General features: G+C 39.7%; 1 protein-coding gene across 1 annotated transcript in view; it reads left to right on the top strand.

Moving 5' to 3' along the window:
- The window catches only part of SORCS3 (sortilin-related VPS10 domain containing receptor 3), a 617,501-nt gene that overhangs the window by 521,060 nt on the left and 73,806 nt on the right, over positions 1-22,635 (top strand). Inside the window, exon 14 of the mRNA XM_011957327.1 lies at positions 9,336-9,443. Coding sequence (XP_011812717.1) covers positions 9,336-9,443 — 108 coding nt within the window. The remainder of the gene's footprint in view (positions 1-9,335; positions 9,444-22,635) is intronic.

Here is a 22,635-nt window from a genome sequence, read left to right as displayed (position 1 = left end):
TTGGTAGTATCCAAATACTAGAATTGCTTGATATTAATGATTGTCAGTATTTATTGAGGGATTATTACATTCCAGGCACTGTTCTAAACTATTTACATGAATTATCTCATTTAATGCTTGACCAACCTATGTATGTAGGTACCTTTCTATCACCCACTTATAATGGCATCAAAAAGCAAACGTGTTAAATACCTTTCTCAAGGCTAGACGTGTACCTGGCAGCACCAAGTTAGGTTTCTGTCATGGATGCTCTTCTGTTCTGGTTGCTAATTTTCTGTATACTATAACAAGCACACCTAGGCTTATGACATAGTCCCTGCCCTCCAGGAGGTTATACTCAAGATAAGATGTTTAGGCAGTACATGCATGACTAGAAGTGAAAGCAGTGTCTGCTAAAGGATGCTGACTGTGTGTATTGCTGGAATACTGAAGCCTGGTATGTAAGGAGCTTGGCAGCCTTCTCTCACCTCCTGCTGCAGGAGGTGACATGAGGACTGACCTTTGAGAGAAGGATACCAGGAGTTACAGGAGAGGTGAGACGCAAGCCAAGGAAAGAGAAAACTTTGACTGAAGTCCAGAATTCGAGTAATGTAGGGGGTGTTCAGGAGACTATTTGATTGAGACCAAAAATGTAAATAGAGGTAAGTAGGACTCAGATGAACTTACATGCCAGTTTAAGGGATTAAAGTTGGTCTGGTAGATAATTTTTTCTGCAATCAAAACCCATCTGCCTCTGTAGAGGAAAGAGCTATCTCTATTATGGACTGAGTAGGACTTGCACTCTCAGAGAAGACAGCTTGAGTCTTAAAACAAGCTTGTTTTTAAACCAAGAAAGGCAATGTTTCTTAGCTCCCATCATGTTAAAAACTTCCATCTAAATCTGCATAAGAGAGTTGATAAATGTCCTACAGACAGGTTTAGCTGGCCTGGTTTCTTCCCTGTAAGTCCTGGAGAAGGGGCTAGCAACCAGCCCTTAAACTTGGCCATCACTCTCCTTGATTATGTAGGGACCTAGCACTTACTTAATCATTGATTCTTAAAGCATTCTGCAGAAGTTTCCTTGTGCTGAGGAAAGAAATAGTTTATTTTTGTCATTTCCTTTTGGTGGTAGAAGAGGAGAGTATATTTGACATGGCAGGAGTACAGGGAAGAGAGTTTTGGTTTTGTCAAATCTTAGCATCCTTACATCTAACAGTTCAGTCTGATCCACAAAAGTTTTATCTCCAGACTGCCTCACTTCCAAACGGAGTGCTTGTCTGATTATGCCTGGAAGGAAACCATCCAAGTTGGGAAAATTACTCAATATTCATTTAGGAATATTTATGTAGGACCAAATCATGACTCTCAAAGTCATCACTACAAAGTTTGAGTTTTCCCTTGTTCAATGTAATATCTCTTTTCTTGGTAAAAGATGTTTATAGAGCTCAGGAAAAAAAAAAGTACTGCACTCCCACTGAATTTCCTCTTATATAACAATGGTAATATCACCCTCCATTTGTTTGACTATTCTAACTTACAAAGTATTAAGAATGATTTTTCAAACTAAGCTTTTGAAATGGCATTATCTCCATTTATAGGATGTTGATACTGCCATTTGTCATAAATACTACAAATGTTTTCTTGAACATGACAGAGACCATGATTTTTGCTTACTTGCCTTTCTACGAATGCTATTCTCTAAGGCAGTCCCTGGAAGGGGTTAAATGCCAGCTGTTGAGTGTATGTGTTAGTAAACAACAGCAACAACAACAACAAACTCATTTGGGAATTATCCTTTGCAGGCCTCTTTCAAAGGCTAAGTGAGTTTTTGTAAGGGCTTGACACTGTTATTATCATCAATGTTTTCTTATGAAATTGTTGACTGATTTTGTCTCCTGCTTGTGAGATAAAATCTTCTGAAACTTAAACCAACTTTTTCTTTACCAGGAGCTTCTAATTAAGTGACAACCCTCAAGGTAAACAAATAGCTCAATTTAAGAGGAAGATAGGTTAGGTAATCAGTTCATTGCCATTTTCTGCCATAGATCTCAGACTGACATTGTTTTATATACAGATGTACATATATTAACATTTGAAAAGGAAAAAGACACCAGATTACCCACTGGGATGTAGTGGCTCTCAGATTTAAATAATAGCTACATTGTCTTTAAGAGAAAATAAGAGTAATAATTGAAAAGCTGGGGAAACTTTAGCTAGGCTAACAAGGCATGTTGTTTCCTACAAATTGAAATGATAGGTAGCCAGACAGGCGTGAACACAAAACAGCATACAAATGAACCCATCTGTTTGTGATCATGTACATTTGAATGCTTTGAGATTAGAACTAAGTGCTATTTCAGGGAAACCCTCCATCTCCTTTGTACCTGAGAAGCATTAGAGTGAGATAAACAATGGACCGCCACTGAATACAGAGATCTGATGAAAACTCACCATCAGCAGAGCACCTAATGGGCAGGTAGACGGGGTGTGACTGTTTGCTTAGCCCTGACAAGCTGTCAGCATCTCTCAATGGGATGTTCTTGGCAACGGAAAGGAAAACGTCACCTGGCCTTTTGTGTTTCTTTGGTTGTGCGTGCTAGCATTTTGTTCAGAGAAACTTTCAAATGAAAACAATAGTTCTAAACAATACATGCCTCTGAAAAGCAAAACTGCATATGCTGTTCTGAAGAACTTCCAGGTGGCTAAAATGCTACCATCTCATGTGCTCGTGATAAAATGAAATGGAGCAATACACCTTACCAGAGGGAGGAACATTGATTCTCAGTGACCACTGTAGCTCTCTATTTCTGTGCTAGAGACTTCCGAGGAGGATTCTGATTGTTACTGGAAGATTCTATTCCTTTTAGTTTATGTCATGTCAGTATCATAGTCATAGACACCTGAAGTAGGAATGGCCGGGCGCGGTGGCTCAAGTCTGTAATCCCAGCACTTTGGGAGGCTGAGACGGGCGGATCACTAGGTCAGGAGATCGAGACCATCCTGGTGAACACGGTGAAACCCCGTCTCTACTAAAAAATACAAAAAACTAGCCGGGCGAGGTGGCGGGCGCCTGTAGTCCCAGCTACTGGGGAGGCTGAGGCGGGAGAATGTCATAAACCCAGGAGGCGGAGCTTGCAGTGAGCTGAGATCCGGCTACTGCACTCCAGCCTGGGCGACAGAGCGAGACTCCGTCTCAAAAAAAAAAAAAAAAAAAAGACACCTGAAGCAGGAGAAGGTCTTAGAGAAGTCATTTAAACTAGTATTATACTTGGTATAGCTGATACTTTTGTGACATCCCCAAAGAGTTACCTCAGTTTACCGAAATATCACAGTGCTAATCGACCTGCAAATACCCACCGTACATAGTTCCCATCTTGTATAATGGCTTTAGTTGTTAGAAAGATTGTTTTTCATGCTGAACAATAATAAACCTACTTGTAATCTCTGCCCATTGACCTCTAATCTGACACTCAGATCTATGCAGAATAAGCCTGCTACAGAATTACATATGATTTTTAGAAAAGTGCAGCTGGGAAGGACCTCAATGTATATCTTAGAAATATCTTAGGCTAGAAAAGCCTTTCTAAGTTCTGGGAAATGATATGATATGCAACTCAAGACAGATTTTATTCATTTTTTCATTTATTGCATACATATTTGTTGAGCATATATTATTTATCTAGCATTAGTGTAGGGGCTGGGATACACTGTTGAATGGGACTGTGTACTTGGGAACTTATATTCTTATCCACAAATATTTGACTGTTCTCTTTAGAAGGGTCACATGGAAATCTTTTCTCCCTTATTCTATCTGTATGTTAAATAATCAATAGTTCCACGTATCTGACTACATTCTGTCTAATTTCCTTCACTGACATTATCCCTTTTTGGTAGTCAATAAATAGACCTTTAAAATATTTGGAAGCTTTCTCATTTACAAAAATTAAGATGCAATGGTAATTAATTCAGTTTTTCTTCTTCTTTTAAAAGTAAGCCGCCTAAAATTCATATAACCTGTTTTTAGGACCATTTGCTTTTTACCTGTAATTACTCTTGTCAGTTTTTCTACAATTATTAAAATTGAACATAGTATTTAGGATTGGGTAGAAGGATGATTTCTTTTCTGATGCTTGTAATATATCTGGGAGTACATCCTAGACTCACAGTGGCTTGGTCACCTCTCATGATAGTGGCATTTCCAGAAAATATTTAACTTGTAGTTGACCAATGACTCCAGTTTTTTTCAGCTTTATACATTTTATTAGCTAATCTCATTTCTCTAATTGTAGGTCTTGGTGGGTTTTGTTTTGTTTTGTTTTTGTTTGAATTAAGCATTCTGCTTTAAGTTGTTTCTGTCTTATAAATGACTTCCAAATTTACATCCCCAATTATGATGAGAAATCCAAAGGTCTTCTTAACAATATTACAATATGGAAGTCCAAAAAGCAGCAATCTTAACATGGACCAAAACAAAAACAAACAGATGATAAACAAAAATTAGCTGGGTGTGGTGGTGTGCACCTGTAGTCCCAGCTTCTCAGGAGGCTGAGGCAGGAGAATCGCTTGAACCCAGGAGGCGAAGGTTGTAAGGAGCTGAGAATGCATCACTGTACTCCAGCCTGGCAACAGAGTGAGACTGTCTCAAAACAAAACATAACAAAACAACAACAACAACAACAAAAAAGAACAAACAAAAAAACTGCCTCTCCTGATTTTCTAATTTCCCTGTCAATTGCTTAACACTCCTGCAAATCAATATTTTCCATGATTTCTTTCTTTTGCTCATGCAACCTCTATATATTTTATCACCAAATTCATTGACTTCATCTCTAAAAATAACCTAAATATTTCCAATTTTTTCCCCTATAATAATCTTCATCCAAGCCCCATCTTGGTGTGGTCTCTTAAATTACCACCCCTCCCCAACTCATTTCCTTGCATCCACTTTGGGTCTTGATAATCCATTTATCACAGAGAATTGAAACTTGTCTTTTAAGGCTTAAATCAAATTATATTATTTCAACTGAAAATAAGGTCCTTCAGGATTTGGCTTCTGCCTTACTTTCTTCTACTAATTCTTTCAACTAATCCCTGTTCACATTAAGCTACAACCACTGACCATCTTTCTGTTCTTCTCACAGTGCAGCTTTTTCGTATTAGACCTTTCCTCTGTAATGGTTTTCTCCTGAATCTTTACATGGATACTTCCACTTGTCATTTAGATTTCAGTTTAAATGTCATCTCCGTAGAAACGGCTTTTTTAAATTTTTAGTACAAAATAGCTGTTTGGTGACTATCAAATCACCTTATTTTAGTTGTTTCCATGATACTTATTTCTAAATCATAGTTTTGCATTGATTTATTTCCATATTGTTCATCTCCTCACACTAGAAAGTAAGTTCTGTGGAAGCCGGGAACTTTCTATTCATTTCTGTATCCCTAGACCTGAGGTCACTGCCAGATCAGGCACGTAGTAGTAGGCGTCAGTAACATTTTGATAAATTCATTTTATTTGACTTTGATTCTGCAGTCCTGTGTTGCCACTATTTGGAGATCAAGTGGAATTTTGCTTCTGTCTCCCTGAGTATTGGCAATCCTGCTGATTTCAATTTCACCTGTGGAGCTATTAAGGAATTCGCAGTTCCTTTGTCTTGGCCATTAATGAGCTACTGACCTGAGGAGGAGAAAGTACATCCCTTGGGGATACCATTCAATATAGAATTCAATATACAATATATCACCTCAGGATATTTGAAAACTTCTAGTCATCAAAGAATAATAAGTTTCACAAACAGCAGCCTATCCAGACCCAAATATTTGATAACTAAGAGATTAAGTTTTCTAATGTTATTTTTTTTGGAGTTTCTTTAAGGAGTTTTGTCCTTCATAACTGCCTCAGTGTGAGAATAAAGTATTAGAAATCACTGATCTCAGATCACCCTAGCTCTGAAGTCCTGCCCACTTGCTTGTGTTTACCTATGTCATCCTTGGGCTTCAGTTATTGTCTATGCTACCTTTCCTACCTGGACTTTGGCGTTTCTCGTCCTGCCTTTAGGTATCTGCTGATCCACTCTTTCCTCTAGCAAGGATTTTGCTCCTTCTGTGTGAACTCATTTCATACAACAGGCCCTTGATCATCTATAATTTCTCTCCCCATCTGGAGGTCCTATCTTGATGCTGGTAGGCTGTGATGGTCTCTCCGAATCTGCTGTCTGTGGGTCTTCTCTTCATTGTATAAACTAAAGATGATTGTCCTGTGCCCTGCTCGTTATGGCAGTGACATGAAGACTCCTCCTTCCCTGCAGTGCTCATGGCACTCACTGCAATTGGCTTTGCTAATGCTGATCTTATTTATTTATTTATTTATTTTGAGATGGAGTTTCACTCTTGTTGCCCAGGCTGGAGTGCAGTGGCACAATCTCAGCTCACTGCAACCTCTGCCTCCCGGATTCAAGCAATTCTCCTGCCTCAGCCTCCCAAGTAGCTGGGATTACAGGCATGTGCCACCACGCCTGGATAATTTCTTTTTTTCTTTTTTCATATTTTGTAGAAGAGGGTTTCACCATGTTAGTCAGGCTGCTCTCGAACTCCTGACTTCAGGTGATCCACCTGCCTCGGCCTCTCAAAGTGCTGGGATTACAGGCGTACGCCACTGCACGTGGCTCATGCTGACCTTTTATTGATAAGGAAATCCTGAGAATGAGACAGAGAGAGGCCTTAAATTCACTTTGGCTTTCATCTGCCAAGACAATAACCAGTTTGTCCAAAGTCACCAAAACAAACCAAACAAAAATCCCAACTAATATTTTCTTACCTTCTGGACTTACCGACCAGAGTTCACTTGTTAGTGGCCACAACACATTCTGAAACAACTATGATTATTTTAGGAACTGATGGAATACATGGTAAAAAAAAAAGTAAAGTTCATTCCCAATTATACATGTTTTCACTTTTGAAATGAGAAACCCGTTTCTATGAAAAGCAATTTAGATATGCCCAACTTTCTTGGGGTTAGTTGAAATGATTATTTAGCCTTCAATATATTTTTTAAAAAGACTGAAATAATCAAATCCTTAAAATTCAAGACAGATGATGACAATTTAGGAACTCATAAAGATGTTTATGGCAGACTGTCTGCATTTCATTTGTGAACACGGCTCAAGGTATACCATAAATGCAAAAATTGTTGTCTGAGAGACTGGTTACTCTAGCTGGGTTAAGAGATTGACTTTATTATTGTTTTTAATCTGTACATCAGGACAGAGAGGATAAAACAGAGAGTAAATCAGAGAGAGACAGAGAGACAAAGAAGTAAGTGAGTAGAGAGTGAACCATGTGGGCTGGCTGTTAATGGGGTGTTAATTCACATCCAGCTTATGGGTGCCAGTGTAAGTCATGCTTCAGAAATGATTGGATAGATTTAAAGAGGGTCCATCATTATTCCTTATTATTTCATTCACGTATTCATTTAACATGTATATAGTATCAATTATATGCTGGGTTTTCTGTTAACTACTAAGAATAGAAGAATTAATGGTATAGTGTTTGACCTAAAAAAAATACTCCCAGTTTAGGCTGGGCATGGTGGCTTACACCTGTAATCCCAGCACTTTGGGAGGCCAAGTGGGAGGATTGCTTGCAGCCAGGAGGTTGAAACCAGCCTGGGCAATAAAAGAAGACCCCACCTCTACAAAAATAAAATTTTATTAAAAAATTAGCCAGGTCCAGTGGTACACACCTGTAGTTCTAGGTGTTTGGGAGGCTGAGGTGGAAGAATCACTTGAGCTGAAGAGTTCAAGGCTGCAGTGAGCTATGATCACGCTGACGCACTCCAGCCTGAGCAACAGAGCGAGACCCTTGTCTCTTTAAAAAAACAAAAAACATGGCCGGGTGCGATGGCTCATGCCTGTAATGCCAGCATTTTGGGAGACCGAGGTGGGTGGATCACGAGGCCAGGAGATCGAGACCATCCTGCCTAACACGGTGAAACCCCTTCTTTACTAAAAGTACAAAAACATAGCCAGGCTTGGTGGCATGTGCCTGTAGTCCCAGCTACTCAGAAGGCTGAGGCAGGAGAATGGCTTCAACCCAGGAGGTGGAGGTTGCAGCGAGCCGAGATCGTGCCACTGCACTCCAGCCTGGCAACGGAGTGAGACTCCGTCTCAAAAAATAAAAAATAAAAAAAAAAGATGAAACAAACAAAAAACCTTCACAGAAATATTATTTACCATTATATATATTATATATATAAATATTATGTGTATATATTAGAATTTATGTGTGTGTGTGTGTGTATACACATACTGTGAGGAGCATTGTAAGACAGATATATTTGTGTTATATTTGTTATTAAGGGGTTATTCAGTGATAAGACATACATGATCTCTGAACTCTCAGAGTTTATAATCTTGAGCTGAGATATTCAAGATCAGTTAAGGAGTCACTAGTCAGCACTATGATAGGAGAAGGCCTGGGTATTATAGGAACATACAGAAGGGAATTTTAATCCTAAATTATGGAAATAGAGTAGAATTAAGAATCAGCCAGAGCAAAACTGATCATAGAGGATGAAGAAACTAAGGCTGTCTTGGGGAAGAAGGCATACTGAGAAAAGCTTCTCAGAGGAGATGGTCCTTGGGCTATGCCCCCTGGTTAAATCAAGGGGCAGACAAGTCCTTGATAATATCAAAAAAGGAAAGGAAACAAGCACTCAGAATTGCTCAAGTCTCCTCCACTAGTTGCATGTCTTTAAAACATTGCAGGTTCTGTTTCCACAAAGGGCCAGACCTTCCTCTTACCTTTGGATGAAAGATGGGGCAGTGTTGCTCAGAACATCTCAGGCTCTCAGTGGTCATCCCTAAAAACCCCTTAAAGTGGCACTGGGGAGGGAAAATGATCCTGACATCTGTTTTGAACAAATAGAAAATTGCTGTTTGTAAGGTTTGATCTGAAAGACAAACCCCCTCCCTTTCCTTCGGGTCCACCAGCCTTACTCAATTTGTGTCAGAACCTCCAAGGGCTGAATGGATTTTGCTGTAAATTGAACCTCAGGTTCCGTTCTGAGTACTTGAAACGTGACACTCCATCCACTAAGCCCTCCTGCTTGGGTCGTTTGTTGCTTCTAATGTGTTGAAATATATCTGCAGCTCTAGGTGCTGTCGCCGCCCAAGTCTGGAAATGCAGTTTTGATCAAATCTCATAATAATATGAGGAGATGTTGAAGATTAAAAAGCTATTGATAATCCACACTGCCACAAAGCAAGATACAGAGGAAAATTTAATAACCTGAAATATGGTTACAGAAGAGTGTGGCTTTATTTTCAGCTGTCTTTTCTGTGTACTTGTTTCCAACACAGGGTGAGTTTTGATGAGGGCCACTCTTGGGACAAGTATGGTTTCACTTCGGTTCCTCTCTTTGTTGACGGGGCTCTGGTGGAGGCAGGAATGGAGACCCACATCATGACGTGAGTACTTCTTTTGCTGTGGTAGGAAGAAGACCAGAGACACTGGTTCTACTTTCACTGGGGCCATGGATTTTTCCCAGGGAATCCTACACCAAAGTAGTCTAATCACTGGGCCAAAATTTCCTCATCTATAAAATGGAAATACTTATTTTTGTACCTACAAACTCAAAAAACTACTGCCAGGATTAGAGAGGCTAGGGTCCTAATTGAACAGTCAAAGTTTCTAATGGAATTTAAAGAATTATAGCAAATTCCCATTTATTTGAAACCCAAGCAAACAGAAAACCTATGTCATTAGATGGGGTTTCTTTTTTTTCTCTCTCTCTTTCTGAAACAGTCTAGTGGGAGATAAGGAGCAGGGGCAGGGATGGAGGGAGTAAAACAGTCAACTTACTGAAATCAGAAAATATTTTAAGATATGTTGCTTTCTCTCTCTCTCTCTCTTTCACACACACACACTCCACAGTTATTTCACTTCAGATTATTTCACTGTAAATTTTTTTCTATATTATTTTATAATGAGATTTAATCTTAGAAATTGATCACCTGTGTTTATGTGTGCACATGTTTACATGGTAAGTGGGTAACCGTAATCCTCCACCAACCAATACTGACCCCCTCCTCCTCCACTCCCAATTGCCTGGAGCACCTTACACCTTAGCTCTTCACTGGACAGAGTGGAGTCTTGGGCAAAATTAAGGGGTATTTGCTATAGCGTGGGGTTGGCACAGAAGGCCTCATAGCGTGCATCTGTGCTGGTTCGGTGAAAGGGTGTATGACCTTCCTACTCGAAGGGACATTGCTCTTAATTTAACTTTTATGCACATAGATTTCTTTATAGTTAGAATTAGTCTTTTTCCAATGGTAATGGACTTGGAAGAAAGGCCAGTCTAGGAGCCAGTAAGTGATCAGTTATAAAAAAAATTCTTTACGATTATATTTATGCAATTTTGATTGAATCTCATAGTTTGGCCCCATTCTCTTCTGTGAGGCCTATTAGAACTCTTTGCATCTTCTGTTGGGCATTACTTTGAACAGTACCACGTGTGTGCCAATCTCTACATGACCTGGTATTCCCTAGCAAGTTTAAGGCCACAGCTTAAGTTCTGTGTTTATCTAATCTTAAATGGTAATAATTTTTTTCTCGGCTTCAGATGGAGTTTAGCTGGTCACATGGATGTGAGGGAGATTGACCTCAGAGCCAAACCATTTACTGAAAAGATGAGATAGCACTTCTGTTTTCCTTTCCTCCTGGCCAAGACTCCCTAAGAGCTTGGCAGAGCTTCTGTGCCTGTTTTATCTTGCTTATCAAGATACTTAGAGAATACAGCATAATTATTTTCTTATAGAGGATCTGGAGGGAGCAGAGGTATTTGTGTTTTTATGAAATTATGATGGATCTTGGAAGCATTCCTCAAAACAAGTATAATCAATTCAAGTTACCTATTTTAACATTTTGTTAAATTCAGAGTTTCTTTTGTATGGAAACAACACAGATTTTGTCAGGACTCTTCAGATAGCTGAACAAGCCCTGGAAGGGTTGTCAAGAGGTGATTTCTGTCTGTATTCTAAATTTGAAAATGGTATTGAAACCAACTGACCTACCAGGGTTGCCCGTTCATGGAATGGCAATAGCAAAGATTGAAACAGGAGTTTTTAAAAATTATATATTTCTGTAGGAACTGGGAAGACAGGGAGTCCATTTGGGGACAAGAATGCTTAGCTTTGCCATTGAATTGAAAACTTATTAATAAAGTAGGTCATTCGAACACTGTATCCTTCCTCTTACTGTTAACCCTGATTCTCTCTTTAGCTCAGTGTGGTCAGGGAGAAAAAACAGCCACTCTAAGGTTCTGTTGCTTTCTCTTATCCATTGATTTGGAGAGTTTATATATTTAACAGTTAGAGAGCTTCTAATATATATCAGATCTTGTTAGATCTTAGGAGATTTTACAAAGGCAAATGAAATTCTTTGTCTGCAAGGAGCTCTCAGGCTAAAGTGGTGAGAGTAGGTGGGGATAAGTAATCATCCTGGTACCCTAGTTATACAGCCAGGAGATAGCAGAGGAAAACAAAGACTTCACACACACAGTAGGTGACAATTGACTTGGTCTGGAAGTTTTCATAGCAGTTCACAAGTGGAAAGCCATATAATAGACAATGAAATTTAAGTTCTAAGAAAGCATAGATTTTTAATAGTTTTATTCACTAATACAAACTCAGTGCCGAAAGCAGGGATTGGCATGTAGTAGGAAGTCAGTAATCATTGAATGAATGAATGATTTCAAGGCAAAGGAAAGAACACAAACAAAGGTAAGAACCATGAAAGAGGGTGGCTGGGTGTTTAGGGGGTAAGACTATGAAAGATTTTAGGTCACATTTGGGAATTTGACCTGTATCCAGAGTGAGATTTTCAAAATTAAAAAATCTTATCAAATCACAAGAGTTCTTAAAACCCATGGAGGCCTTTCCATTGCCTTTAGGATAGATTCTAAACTCATAGAATGGCCTACAAGTATCTATATCGACCACCTGCTTAGGGCTTTTTCTCCAACCTCCCTGACCTGACCACCCTTTTCTGATAGACTGGTTCTTTGTATCTGCCAGAATGAGCCTCGCCTCCCTATTTAAACAACTAAATTTCTAAGTATCTTTCTGATCTCAGCTTAAATATCAGTTCTCATAGCCTGCCAGATCAGGGTGGGTTCCCATGCTATATGTTATCTGGCCTGATTTATTTTTTCCTTCACAGCACTTTAGATAATAAATATTAATACAAAGGGTATTAATTTTTGAATATCTTTTCCCCTCCATCTTCATCTACCTTTAAGACAGACAGATGGATGCACACACATGTGCACATGTACACAGACATCCCTGCAACTTCCCATGAGGGAGGATCTTTGTGTATCTTGTTCTTTCAGTGCCATGTATTTATCAGGCTTGTGCTAACATGGAGGATTTAACAGTATATATGTACTGGATAAATGAATTATTAAATGGAAGAATCAAGTGACTTCTAAAAATCTTACCTTTGTTGTGATTGTTGTGATTTTTCTGGCCCAAGGCTCTAGCATGTTAGGAAATTGATTATAGATCTCTAGAGATTCTGGAATGCTATAATCAGAATGCAGTAGTTGCAAATCATGGGGGTTGGGGTTGGATAGGAATCAAGAGCAGACTGCATGTGTGTGTAGAGGTGTCTATATGGAGGTTATGATGCATTGGGGTAGAATGGCATGTGGGCACAAAAGGGCAGCTGGAGAATGAGGAGCTTACTGGGAACGATTCTGATTTCCTCCATTTTACACAAGAATCTGCCCAATTTCCACTTGTCCTGGAGGCCAGTGCTCCAGGAACATGGACACTTCTAACACTGTAGCTTTGCAGGAGGATTTACATGGGAGACAGTCCCCAGAGTGGAGGCCTGGGAATTGGTTACCTTTATTGCTCTTTTTTCTACCGTCTTTTCAAATGTTATTATTTCAACATCCCCCCGGTAACTGTGATGGGAACCATCTAGTCTAGCCTAATTCAAAATGAAATGTGACCATTCTTATTACTTAAAGCCAAGGAAAGGGCTGATTGACAAGCTGGAGGGCCTATTGCAGTCTCAGGCAGTGGCTCTCCAGAGGATGAGATGCCTGTGGCTGTTGCAGCACTTGGACCTCTTTTGTCCACTATTTCATGAAAGGCTGTTTGTCCCTTGATTAGCACTTTAAAGAGAGCTTTTCTTTAGCTTGACTCAGATGTGGAATGAGATAGAAAAACACTGCTTTCCTGCATCCTCAAAGCTATGTTTGAAATTCTTTCCTGATAAGAAATGTTTGAACCAATTGGCTATGGTTTAGCTAAACTTTTACAGGGGCCAGAGAGAACCTGGCAGCTTCCTAGAAAAAAAAATCTTAGAAGGGAGAAGCACAGCTTCCCTGAAAGAGATCAGATACTTCTTACTATGAGTGAATGGCTAAAAAGCTTAAGGAGAGTTTAGTCTGATTTGGAGGAACCCAGTGAAGACCTAGCAGCCAACTTGTGACTGTATAGCATCTCTTTTTTTTTTTTTTTTTTTTGTACCAGGTATCACATTGAGCACTTTTTCAAACTTGATTGTATTGAAATCTCCCAACAGCTCTGGAAGGTAGATAGGATTGGCATCATTGGCTAGATGAGGATGCTGAGGCTCAGCTCACATGTTCAGAAAGAGGCAAAATAAGAGCAAGGAATGGGAATTTCAAGCTCCAGGCTTGGAGGTAAAATTTGAAGGAAGGTACTATAATTCTCTAAGGTTTGTTCAGTCAAGGACTAACAAGGTGTGTGGGGAAAGAGTGGCAGTATACCAGTTGTTTACTTAGTATGATGAGTGCCTGCTGTGCTGCCAGACACCAAGTCACAGCAGACCTAGTTCTTGATGTTAATTCACAATCCATTTGAAAAAGTATGATAAATACATGAAATAATTAGGTAATGATTAAATGGTAAGGTATGGTATAAATTTGTTGTTGTTGTTGTTGTTCTTGTTACTGTTTGTTTGTTTGAGGCAGGGTCTCACTCTGTCGCCCAGGTTGGAGTGCCCTGATGCAGTCATGGTTCACTGCAGCCTTGACCTCCCAGGCTCAGTGATCCTCCTACCTCAGCCTCCCAAGTAGCTGGGACTACAGGTACATGCTACCATTCCTGGCAAATTTTTATATTTTTTATAGAGGTGGGATTTTGCCATGCTGCACAGGCTGGTCTTGAACTCCTGACCTCAAGTGATCTGCCCACCTCAGCCTCCCAAATTGCTGCAATTACAGGCACATGCGCCAGTGCACCTGGCCAGTATGGGAAGCATTTTAGTTGCCATTAGATATCAAAGATGTGATTGAAGACAGAGTGGCTATAAAGGGGTTCATGGCTATACAGAGAATAGGGAGCAAGGACTTTCGTGATGGGTGGAACAGTGTGAGAAGACATGGAGTGGTAAGAATGTGCTGGACACTAAAGGAAAGTGAGAGGTGAAAAGGGCTAGAGATACCTTTGGCTAGGGCCAATTGCCTTGTTGACTCCTCTTATAAATCCAATTGTAATTGGCATAAATCTCTGATTAATTGTTCCACCAGCAGGACTAACAGCCAAAGTGAAGGGGAGAGAGATCATTTTGCTTAGAAAATTATGTGAACCCCAAAGCTGCAGAGGTTTTTTTTTTTTTTCAAATGAAGCCTTTTCCGCTTAAAAAACTGTGACCACATGCCTAGCAGGGATCATTCTTTTAAATACAGCCTTAGCACAATGCAGAGGCTCAGCCCTGAGCTTAAATGCGTTGTTTAGCCTCTAGTAACCGCATCCGATAAAGTCGTTGAAAATGAACCAGAGCTGCTTCCATTGATCTGTTTTTCAATTCTCTGTTGTTTGCTGGAAGAGCCTGATTTTACTTTGCCCAAAGTAAGTCATTCGAGTAATCGGCAAATCCGGTGGAACTCCCAAGTCATCACCTCTCAGGCTGGCTGCTTGATTCATAACCTTCAGATTGTCACCAGGCTTGCCAGCAACTCAGAGGCACACTCTTGTTTGTGCCAGTGAACACAAAAGCAGAATGCATGCCTGCAGAAAGGGTATTAGATGATGGTAGGGTATACTGGGGACTGGCAACAGCCTGGAAGGAAAAAGCTTATTCTGATCAACAGATTGCTGTGTGGGCTCAGGAGGAGGGATGGTATAGTGGCTGAGAGCATGGGCTTTGGAGATTCACTTTCCAGGGAAGATGCTCAGCTCGCTGTTTACCACCTATGTGACCTTAGTACCTTGCTTCACTCTGCTCTGAGCTCCCATTTTCTCATGTGGTTGTGAGGATTAAATGAAAGAATAACCTCTATTGAAGAACATTGGAGATGTTGGTAATCTCCATGATCTAATGATCAAGAAACAGGCCACTTGCAGGGAAGAACTTTAGCCAACTAGAGCAGGGGTAGGCAGACTTCTTCTGTAAAGGGCCACACGGTAAAGATTTTAGGCTTTGCTGGCCACAGGGCTTTTGTTGCAACTACTCAATCTTTCTAGCCTAGTGGGTGAAAACAGCCTTAGACAGTATGGAGACAATTGGGCGTCCGTGTGTTCCAATAAAACTTTATGAACACTGAATCTTGAATTTCATATAATTTTCACATGCATGTCATAAAATACAATTCTTCACTTGCTTTTCCCCCTAACCATTTAAAATGTAAAAATAACTCTCAGCTTATAGGCCATTCAAAACATAGAGCTGGCCAGACATGGCCCATGGGTTGTAATTTGACCCTGAACAAGAATGCCCATGGGGTTTTATCCATTGTAAATATATTAAAAATATCATTTGAATTTTTGATTTTGTTTTTACATACTTCCCGTATCTATAAATTGCTTCACCAATTGCATTTCCTAATAAAGTGTTGAAAATATATCTTTTATGAAATGGCTTAGAAGTTTCCTTATTTCTTTTTTTTTCATTTTTTTTTATTATACTTTAAGTTCTAGGGTACATGTGCACAACATGCAGGTTTGTTACGTATGTATACTTGTGCCATGTTGCTGTGCTGCACCCATCAACTCGTCAGCACCCATCAACTCGTCATTTGCATCAGGTATAGCTCCCAGTTCCATCCCTCCCCCCTTCCTCCTCCCCACAATAGGCCCCAGTGTGTGATGTTCCCCTTCCAGAGTCCAAGTGATCTCATTGTTCAGTTCCCACCTATGAGTGAGAACATGCGGTGTTTGGTTTTCTGTTCTTGCGATAGTTTGCTGAGAATGATGGTTTCCAGCTGCATCCATGTCCCTACAAAGGACATGAACTCATCCTTTTTTATGGCTGCATAGTATTCCATGGTGTACATGTGCCACATTTTCTTAATCCAGTCTGTCACTGATGGACATTTGGGTTGATTCCAAGTCTTTGCTATTGTGAATAGTGCCGCAATAAGCATACGTGTGCATGTGTCTTTATAGCAGCATGATTTATAATCCTTTGGGTATATACCCAGTAATGGAATGGCTGGGTCATATGGTATTTCTAGTTCTAGATCCTTGAGGAATCGCCATACTATTTTCCACAAGGTTGAACCAGTTTACAATCCCACCAACAGTGCAAAAGTGTTCCTATTTCTCCACATCCTCTCCAGCACCTGTTGTTTCCTGACGTTTTAGTGATTGCCATTCTAATTGGTGTGAGATGGTATCTCATTGTGGTTTTGATTTGCATTTCTCTGATGGCCAGTGATGACGAGCATTTTTTCATGTGCCTGTTGGCTGTATGCATGTCTTCTTTTGAGAAATGTCTGTTCATATCCTTTGCCTACTTTTTGATGGGGTTGTTTATTTTCTTTAAAAAAGTTTGATTGAGGTATAATTGATATGCACAAAATTGCACATATTTAATGTATACATTTTGATGAGTTTGGATGTATAGGTACACCCATGACCATCACCACAATCGTGGTTACTAAACATATCCCATCACCTCCAAAAATTACCTTTTGTTCTTTTGTGAGTTTTTTTGGTAAGAACGCATAACATGAGTTCTGTCCTCTTGATGTATTTTAAAGTGTACAATAATGTATTGCTAAATACAGGCACTATGTTGTACATCAGATTTCTGGAACTTACTCATCTTGCATAATTGGAACTTTATGCACATTGAAGAACTCTTCATTTTCCCCTCCTCTAGCTCCTGGCAGTTCTTCTATTCTCTGCTTCTATGAGTTTGACTATTTTAGATACCTTATGTAAGTAGAATCATAAAGTATTTGTCCTTCGATGATTGGCTTTTTTCATCTAGCATAATGTCCTCTTGGTTCACCAATGTTGTCACAAATGGTACATTCAGCTTTTGTTAAAAAAAAAAAAACACTCCTCATTTCTTATCAAAACCCCACATGTAAGTCTCACATCTTTCAGGAAGCCCAAGTTCTTTCTCATTTCCTTTTATTGAATTCCTTTCATGGGGTTCACAGTGATTCACAGGTTTATCTTGCTTGGTGTGTACTTTTTCCAATGGAGCCAACATTTGCAATATCAGAAACATCTGGCAGCACTAAGTCCAACTCCCTGTAGTCCAACATTCTGCTGAAGCTGCACGGCAACTGCCAACTTTGGACAGGGTATGCTGTTTCTGCCCCACCCCTCGCCTGGTGTACACATGTCCTCTCCGGCTGTTCCATTTCACTCCTTGTTCGTTGAAGTTGCCCTCCTGCTCTGGTAAGATTTTAAATTTGTGATTCACAATTTAAATTCTGTATCTGCCATTTCATAACTATATGATTGTCTTACAGGTTTTTGTTGAAATTTAAGAAACACAAAATAATGCAAAGAATAATATTACAAAGCTTGTGTATCCACCACCTGAAAATAATAAATATTAACCTGTTATCACTTTGATTCAGATTTTTAAATAAAATATACAGGAAATCCCAGATAGATTTGATAATAATGATATTTTCATTATTATCCATCTCAGACTTACTATCCTTACTCCTTCCACAAACCCTTCTAGAACATTGTTGACACTTTTAGCACTTATGTATTCACAGAAATATATGTGGTATCATTTTATATGTTTTTTAAATGTATAATTTATAAAAATAATATTATTCTACATGATTTTTTCCCTCAATATTATCTATCTGGTACAGGCACGTTTCATGCTATATGGCATGTTGTCATGATATAAATATGCACAATTTGTTTACCTATTTTCTTATCAATGGAAATTTAGGTTATTTCTAGCTATGTGCTCTTACAAACAGTATTACCACATTTTTATGTATGCCTCCAGATACATACATGGAAGAAGTTCTCTGAGCTGCAAGCCAGAGTAGAATTGGTGGATCATGGTGAATTGGCATTATCACAAATAATGCACTCTTAATATGCACCAATATTACAATAATTCTTGCACTATTTTCTGATTGTTTTACATGTTGATTATCTTTGCAGATAGAATGCCAGGGCTTTTTATTTGTTCTGTAAGATTGAGGAAGCTTGCAACTGTGTCTTATTTATTATCCCCTATAGCACTGAACATGATTGTCCTCGTGCGTAGGTGATGCTAAGCAAATATATGGTGAGTAAGTAACTATATTGGACTGGATGGCAAACTATTTAAGAGCAGGTACCGAACTTTATACTTTTTCTGATTCTTCTTATTTTTTGGTTCAGGAATTGACACAAAGTAGGAAACTGAGAAATGTCATGACATTTTAATGACATAAGAAAACACAGTGTCCCTCTTTCCCTTCCCCTCTTATAGCTCTTTTAATTTCCCCATCTTTCCTCCTGTCTAAATCCCCTCTCAAATATCCATCTTCTCCCTTGTTTCCATCTCTTAGATTCTCCGTCATTGCTCAACTCCAGACTCATCTTCTACAGGTTCGCAGACCACATTTTCTCACCCACAGTTGTGGACCTTAAACTTTCAAATCCATTCAAGGGATTTAGTTAGTGTTTGAGAGAAAAATCAAAGTTGTTTGGACATAGGATGATTTCTTTTTGTTCATCTTAGAAATAATTTTCCTTTCTTTTGTTCCTTCTCTTCCAATGCTTTTTAGTCTCTTTTCTTGGTTTTCCTTCCACCATCCTCTTCCCCGCATACTTATTTTCAAGACTTTTAATCTTTGCCGCTTTCCACCACCTTGCTAATCATTGTATTGTGTAACTAACACAGGCTCCACTTGCAGGATTCTCGCTGTTGATCCCCTGCCTATTTCTATTAAGGTCTAGTTCATGTCTGGCCTTTGCTCAATGCAATTCGCCCTGTAGCCACTGACCTCCTTTACCACTAATCCCATCTACACCCTAATGGCAAAACAATCAGGTGGCATAGACACACACCAATAGCCAAGAATGTGGCCTGAATTTCTAGAGGCCAACAGCTGTTATCTGCTGATGTCTGGCCTTGCCACAACTATGCTCTTTCTGCTTTGATTTGAAATCTGTCCTCAGCAGCTTCCTTCATGGAGGGAGGGAAATGAGGAGGGGTTTTTGAGGCAGAGGCAAGAGGAGGCATGAGGAACCAGGCCTTTCAGAGAGAAATGAACTCTTACAGGAACATTTAAAAGATGATTCGGGAGTCCACATGAATCAAGTGTTGTTGTTACAAGAACATTTATTATTTCTTTACTCAACAATACATATTGATAGCCTATTACAAGGCAGGCACTGTTTTAAGAGTTCTAGAAGCTGGGCTAGGGCATAAACAAAACAGTCAAAGTCACTGTTAAGAAGTTTATATTTTAAGAGCCACTTCCATCCCCAGTAGAGGAAAGATCAATTTTGAGTGAGGTTTACTTCAGCTCTGGCATTCATGGAATCAGTTCTATAATCCAATTCTGAGCTTTTTAAATGGTGGTGGTGCTGGTAGTGGTGGTGGTGGTGGTGGTGGTGGTGGTGGTGGTGGTGGTGATGTGTGTATCTGTGTAAAGAAAAGGAGAGAAAAAAATGGGGGAGATAGATAGTGCTAAAGCCTAAGGGCTTCAGGGTACCTCTGACTTCCAAAGATCCTAACCCTGGCAACAGTTTGATTTTTGCTTATTGCCTAGTCTGAGAAAGAATAACATGCCAATGAATCAAAGGAACGTCACAGAATATTAAAAGTGTTACCTCCAGTGAGGCTTTTATTTTCTTACCTACAGATTTTTTTAGTTTTCAAATTTTTCATGATGAAAGTGCATTATTTTTATAATGAGAAAAAGGGAAATCATTTATCAAAATGATAAATTTAAAATGACGTTAAAAAAAAATCTCCCAGATAATGAAAGGGAAGGGTTGCATTTCAGTTTATCCTGATGATGATGTGGGTCACTCTTACTCTACCTTTGAGGTTGTGATCTGAAGGAAGAAAGAGCCTTGACTGTGTACCATCACTTCCCAGTGCTAACCAATGCCCTGACTAAATTAATACTAAATCATTTCAAATAAACATACTACTAGAACCCAGTAAGAGGTAAGAATGGGAAATAGACAAATTCTACTCGTAAAATAAAATTTCAGGAAATCGCTAAATAGTGGCTTCTGATGAAACAGTTCTCTAAATAATTTCTTCAAGGTCATCTGGTTAATTTATGCTGCATTTGTAAGTTATTGTGTATGTTAAAAATTAATGAAAGATTTAATTATGGCAGGGTTGCCTGTGACCTTTTGTGAAATGACTTCATCATAAATCTGCAGGCATTTTAGAACTGTTTTCCAGGTTTGTAATAATTTGCTCTCAAATTAATGACATCCAGCTAGTAAACGGAGTTGAAGCTGGGTGAAAGGATTGAGTCGGGATTTGTAGTTACCTAGCAATGGCTAATTCTGAGTCCTGGATGAAGGTGGCAGAGGAGATGGTGTATGACTCACCGGAATCCACAGCACGTTTAACTATTTGCTTAGAGGAATGAGAAATAAATCCAGTGTGTCGATAGGGAGAAGTTGTGTGTATCCAGAGTGGGTCACTGGAGAGCAGTTGATTGCAGTTCATTTATCTACATATGAATGTAGGGAAACCCCTGGACCGATGGGAGAATTTCTCCTCTTCCCTCACTTCTACCAGGGGTTCTTCTTTATTTGTAAATTGAGGGCCTTTGCCTGCCCTCAGCTTGCTGACTACCCATGAAACCCATTTTAGACTCTATCACCCTAGTATTTCCGACTTTCACCCACACAAGTAGCTCAATGAGCAGCATAGTTAAGCTGTCTCTGGATAGGAGTAGGCTCATTTCATCCTTGTCCCTGTCATTCTAATGATTCATTTGATCCAATAGAGTGAGGGGAAAGGTTGTGCAGGGGAATGCCACTTCTTAGCACATCAAAGAAGATCCTCTGTCTTAGAAGAAACTGGTAGTACACATCTGTAGTTACAGAGAGTAGCAGGCAGGAGTTTGGAAAATGCAGAGCACCCTTTAGACGCAGGAGCCTGGGAGAAAAGCCAGTGAAATCTGGAAAGTCAGTCTTGGCTGAAGCCTTTCCTAGTTAACTGCAGCCCTGGATGTGAATCACTTCTCTGCTCTGCGTTCCTCAAGTTTTCATGGTGCTGCGGTCACATATGGCACACCATGACTCTGCCTGCAAGCTGAAAAAGTTTCCCATGAAGAGCAGTCAGCTTGGAAGAGAGAGCTGGCTGTCAGGAGACTTGGGTTCTAGTTCTTTATGTCCTTGAGCAGGCCTTAGTTTCCCCAGCTAGCATGTGAAGAGGGACGGTCAGAAGCTCGTCCCTAAAGACCTCTCCAGCACTGAAACTTTATAATTCCGTTTGTTCTTTTGTATGCCTCAGGGATTCCCAACTGAAGGCCAATAGCTCAGAGTCAAGTACATCATTCTTCATACAGCAGATGCTTTAGACGTTGAGACAAATAGGGTCATAATTGGAACTTTCTAGATAACCTCTTCTCTGCAGATTTCTCCTTTTTTCCTCCAACTGTACTTTCACTTTTATATATTTCAAGGCATTTCTGCCTTTTATGCAAACAGGCTATTAGGAGCTGGAGATAAGAGGATCCCATTGCCCATACCCCGGTGCCAAACTGTGCAGTTAAATGATTGCTAATGAGTCGTGAAGGACTTAAAAAAGAGTAACAGCCTTGCTGAAAATGCACATTGCTGAGAATTGTTTTAGAATGATTGCTGCAAAACGCCTAAGTTTCACCCCTGGCTTCATCGTTTACTTGCTGTGTAACCTTGTCAGATGAGTCATTTAACTTTTTTGAACCTCAGTTTCCTCATCTGTTAAATGGGAATAATAAATAAAATGAGATGATCCATGCATAGTGGTTAGCATACCCTCAGTGTTCAATAATTTCTCCCTAATGTAGGTAATATTAATTAGTATTATTATTTTTGAGATGGAGTCTCACTCTGTCACCTAGGCTGGAGTGCAGATCTCAGCTCACTGCAACCTCTGCCTCCTGAGTTCAAGCAATTCTCCTGCCTCAGCCTCCTGAGTGGCTGGGATTACAGGTGTGTGCCACCATGCCAAGCTAATTTTTGTATTTTTGGTACAGATGGGGTTTCACCATATTGGTCAGGATAGTCTCGAACTCCTGACCTTATGACCTGCCCGCCTCAGCCTCCCAAAGTGCTGGGATTTCAGGCGTGAGCCACCGCACTTGGCCTAATAATATTAATTATTATTGTTATTTGACTGAGATCTGCTGATCTACTGTTTGCAAAGTCTTATGGGTAGGGATCATGGGGATATAAAAGCATA

This window comes from Colobus angolensis, unplaced genomic scaffold (genome assembly GCF_000951035.1).
Source record: "Colobus angolensis palliatus isolate OR3802 unplaced genomic scaffold, Cang.pa_1.0 Scaffold44, whole genome shotgun sequence".
NCBI classification, from domain to species: Eukaryota; Metazoa; Chordata; class Mammalia; order Primates; family Cercopithecidae; genus Colobus; species Colobus angolensis.
This window is presented reverse-complemented; position numbering and strand designations above follow the sequence as displayed.